General features: G+C 42.8%; 1 protein-coding gene across 3 annotated transcripts in view; it reads right to left on the bottom strand.

The window, feature by feature from the left end:
* Positions 1-4,838, bottom strand: part of MCF2L2 (MCF.2 cell line derived transforming sequence-like 2) — a 223,046-nt gene that overhangs the window by 33,428 nt on the left and 184,780 nt on the right. For all 3 annotated transcript variants that reach the window (XR_006680536.1, XM_045295036.1, XM_045295037.1), the window contains one exon: positions 3,691-3,762. Coding sequence is in view for 2 of the 3 variants with exons in the window: in XM_045295036.1 (XP_045150971.1) it covers positions 3,691-3,762 (72 nt within the window). In the remaining variant the exon portion in view is untranslated. The remainder of the gene's footprint in view (positions 1-3,690; positions 3,763-4,838) is intronic.

The following is a 4,838-nucleotide window of genomic DNA, read 5'->3' as shown; positions in this document are numbered from 1 at the left end:
CGGATGAACGGAACAGCTCACGCTGTCTCCACTCAACACGGTGCCCTGGATCCTGACCTCCTTTGTCTAGTTTCCAGGCCACCCCCCCCCCATATTCTGGTCAAAAAAGAAACACAAATGAGTGTTCTTTGGGACACTGTACCTGTCTCAGTTTCTTCCATCAATGAAACCAGAATATTCTACAACAGAAATCTAAAGTTAATGCTGCAACTATACCTAACAAATCTCTTCCTAATCACTGAGTCTCATGTTAAAATTTGATAGGTGTTAACCTGAGTCAAACCACCATTTTCTCTAAGGGAACCTGGGTGGTCCTTCTTAAAATTCACACCCGCGGGAGGGGAATGGGACATCATGTATGCACAGTAGATACACTAAGACATACAGAGAGGAATTCAGAATTGCACCAGAAGAGAAGCCACAGTAGAGATTTTTCCTTATTTACATTTGGGCATTTGTATATGCATTTTACACATTAACTTAAATTTTAACCCCCAAGAAAAGATTTTATTACATCTCATCCCACTACAAATCTTCACTTCGAAATTACCTTTACAATTTTCCGTGCTAGGAGGTGCTAGTCTTTCTGTTTTCCCTCCAGCATTTGTGCTTCTGTACATCTTTTAACCTTGCTAACAATCTGGGCCGAGGGTGTAGCACGTGGCTGGTTTGTTTTTTTCATCTTTCAGCTGTCCAGTACTCGTAAGTCTTTCTTCATGCTTGTTGGCAGCCTGAATGTCGTCCTTGGTAAATTGTCTATTGATGCCCTCTGCCCGTTTCTTAATTGGAGCATTCATCTTTTTCTTGTTGAAGTGTTGAAGTTTTCTATAGTTGTTAGAGGTTAGTCCCTTTTCTGATATAGCCTTGCCAATAACTCCCGCCCCCGCCCCCACCCCCACTCCCGCCCGTACCCTAGTTTTCTTTGTCTTCTTTCTGTGAAATCTTTTGGGGCACATTAACAAACGAAATAAAACAAACAAAAACCCAACCAACATCAAGTCCAAACTCACAGTGAGTCTATAGGAGCTGCTCCTATCGGTTTCCAGAATGTAACTCTGGGGGAGTAGAAAGCCTCATCTTTTCACCCAAGAAGCAGCTGGTGTTTTCGAACTGCTGGCCTTATGGTTAGCAGCTCAATGTGTGTGTTACTTTTAGGAGGTCCCAGTCATCTATCTTGTCTTCTGCTGTGTGCACTTTTCATTGTGCTTGACAATGTACTAGGGCCTTAAGTCTGTCCCTGTGTTTTCATTATGATCTTTATAGTGTTGGATTTACACTTAGTCTCTAATCCTAATCTTGATTTCGTTTTTTGTATATGGAGTTAGGCATGGATCCTGTTTTATTCTTCTGGAAATAGAAATCTAGTTTTGCCAGAACCATTTGTTGGAGAGACTATCTCTTTCACCCTAATGTTTTTATGCCCTTTGTCAACATTTGGTTGTCTGCAGGAGAATGGATTTATCTTTGCGTTCTCTGTTCTATTCCATTGGTCTAAGTTTCTTTTGGACCAGTGCTAGGCTGTTTAGGTTACTGTGGCTGGGTAGCAGGTTTTGAGGTTGGGAAGTGAGAGTTCTCACAGTCTGTTCTTCTTTAGTAGTGTCTTGCTTATTCTGTGCTTCTTTCTTTTCTAGATAAAGTTGGTGATTAGTTTTTCCACCTCTTTAAAAAGTTGAAATATATATCTATATAGATAGATTGCTTTGGGTAGTATTGGAAGTTTCATAATGTTATATTTGTGTATTAGTCTGGGTTGGCTAGATAAACAAATTCATAGGCACTAATATGTGTCTAAGAAAGAGCTTCATACAAGAGCAATTAAATATTGAGAAAACATCTCAGCCCAGTCCAGATCAAGTCCATAAGTCTGATATTAGCCCATTATGTCTGATACCAATCTATAAAGTACTCTTCAGGCTCACAAAACACAGGCAATGATGCTGAATGCAGGAAGATCACAGGCCAGGGGGTGGAAAGTCTTGTGATCCAGTGGTGGTGGAAGCATCTCAGCACTGGCATGAGTCTCCACATGGCTCCTCCAGCTCCAGGGTTCTGGTTCCATCAGCATAGCTCCATGTGGCTTGTCAACAGGAACGTCGTGCAGGGAGACAAAGCAGAGTGCATCCTGCCTCCAGGGAGGAATACAGGAGTTCCCAGAATCCTCAGGAAAGGGCCATGCCCACATAGATGCCTCATTAGCTATGGCCAGATTGACAAGCTGGACTCCACCCCTTTGCAAGTTGACAGGAGATTATGTAACTACCACAGTCTCCCAAGAACATAGGATCTTCTTTCATTTATGTAGGTTTCTAGTAGTGTTTTGTATTTTTCTTTGTATGAGTCTTTTGTTTCACTAGTTAGGTTTATTCAGAAGTATTTCATATTTGGGGGGCAGGAAGGGGGACTATTGTAAATGATAATTCTTTCTTTTTCCATCCAACCAGAAGCCATGACTTTATTAATTATAAAAACAGTACAAATTTCAAACCAAACTCTTTTGACACACCAAAAAAAAATCTTTGTTTTCAGATGGTTACATTATTAATTCCATAAAAGCATTTACAATATCATTCCTGCTGCTCTTCATCTGCTGCCTTTCCACTCGAGATATTTGCTGTGACATGACCAGTTCTATGTCCTGTTTCATCAACCCTTTCCTCGTCACTCTCCTTTTGTACAGTTGAAGTGTGTGTGTTTTCTTGAATGCTGGTGACGGCTTCGCCTTGAACTTTGAATTTCTCAGCAGTTGCTAAGTATGCTTGCTGAGATAAACCCTGGATCTTGGCTTCCCCCAACACGATGTAGGGATTTGAAGTGGGGGCTCTCTTGGAGACAGCTGGCATTGTGATAACAAAGAGGAGATTCTTAGAATTCCAGATAGTGACTCTAGTAACCCCTGTGACTTGTCGAAGACCTGGTTTGGAAATAGCCTCGAGTGCTTTCTTTTCACTCCGACTCTGCTCTTCTGACCGGGTCCTCGACGATTTCAGCGGCCAGCGCCAGGGGGGCTTGTCCTGTGGTTGGCTGCCTGTGTGGAATGCTGTTCTTTGGATCCAGTCTCAGCCTGGGACCAAGGCAACTCCTGCTCTGTGGCAGGGACTGGCTGTGTCTGTGGCTTCCCGGGGCATTTTGTACAGGGAACAGGGGACCCAGAAGGCGGCAGAAAGAGATCGAGCAAGCGAGCGAGAGCATGACCCGTGCATGTTGGCAGCGATAACGTGTTCTAGATTTCCTTTTCAGAGCTCTCTCTGTTAGTATACAGAAATCTGATTGGTTTTGGTTTTTGTAAGTTAAACTTGTACCAGCAATCGAAGATTGCTAAATATTCAATTAGTTCTAACAATTTTCTATTGATAGAATCATATCATGTGCAAATAGGGAGAGTTTTACTTCTTCTTTGCCAATTTGGATTCCTTTGATTCCTTTTTGTTGTGCAACGGCTCTTGCTAAGACTCCCGGTGCAACATTGCATATGAATGAATGGTGATCAAGGGAATTCTTGTCTGATTCCCATTCATTGGCAAGGGGTATGTGTTCTGTTTCTCCTGGTGGAGGGAAATAGTGTAGGCTACATTTTTAAAAGAATATTTCTATAGGGAAGGTAATAAATAATGAAATAGAAATGGCTATGCTTTGAACCACAGACAAAATGCATGAACAATTATTCATATAAACAGATTGGATATCAGGTACCTTGGCCGAAGCGCCTTCTAGTTCAGTGGGGTCTATCTCCAAATCCTCAGGAAACTCAAAATCCAGCAGGCCCTGCAACGACCCAAAAGCTTCGTTGAAAATGAAAAAAGAAATATCAAATAAGTCTACAGTACAAAAATGTTCCAGCCCATGCTGACCCGAGTAGATGGGTAGCGTGTGTTTCTCGTGTGTTAAAGAGGCTACACAGGACACAGTTTTTCCCCGACAAACATAAAAATTATACCATACACGCTATTTTAAAACTTGCTTTTACATCCTCAACGATGTATCATGAAGACTTTCCCAAGTCACTTGTTCAAAAAGATGACTTTCGATTGTGGCCGCGTGTTTAGTCTATATGTAAACCACAGTGAAACGAATCTCCCTGATATTTGAGCACTTGGGCTAGTTCAACTTTTTAAAATCATCATCCTCCCCCTTGTGCATTTTTCCTAAACATAAGGTCCTAGAAAGGGGAAATGTAAACGCTGAAAGCTTTAATGCATATTGACATGCTATTCAGAGACCAAGGGTGTCTCTCCCAGCTATGCACCAAAGCAGTAGTTCTCAACCTGTGGGTCACGGCCCCTTTGGGGGTCAAACAACCCTTTCACAGGGATCGCCTGATTCATAACAGTATCAAAACGACAGTGATGGAGTAGCACCGAAAATAATGTTATGGTTGGGGGTCAGCACCACATGAGGCACTGTATGAAAGGGTGGCGGCATGAGGAAGGTTGAGAACCCCTGCACAGAAGCATCTCTCACCAGCCCCTGACCTTCATGAGTGTATTGCCCTTGAACTGCGGATGTTCCTTGTTCATCTCATGATGAATTTCTAAGAACACATTATGGACCAAACAAACAGACCCTTTGTCAGGTATGTTGCTGAGATAGTTTATTGTGCCAGCCTGGCCCATAAACACAAGTGGGATTAACTGAAGGGCAGAGAGATGAATGGCTTGGTGAGCCTCGCCTTTCTTGTCTCTCGCTCTTTGATCATCAGACCAGTGTGCGGCTGCCTTGCTTGTCCTGTGCCTCAATTTAAAGGCTACACTACCTGTGGGACACCTAACCTGTGGACTGTGTCACTGTAAGTTGAAGTCCCTTTAAGAGATCGCTGGAGCTGGGGACTGGCAGTTGGTGAC

This window comes from Echinops telfairi, unplaced genomic scaffold (assembly GCF_000313985.2).
Source record: "Echinops telfairi isolate 266 unplaced genomic scaffold, ASM31398v2 ScPeMD7_4225;HRSCAF=4972, whole genome shotgun sequence".
Taxonomy (NCBI): Eukaryota; Metazoa; Chordata; class Mammalia; order Afrosoricida; family Tenrecidae; genus Echinops; species Echinops telfairi.
Note: the sequence above shows the minus strand (reverse complement) of the source record. Positions and strands in the feature narration are given on the sequence as shown.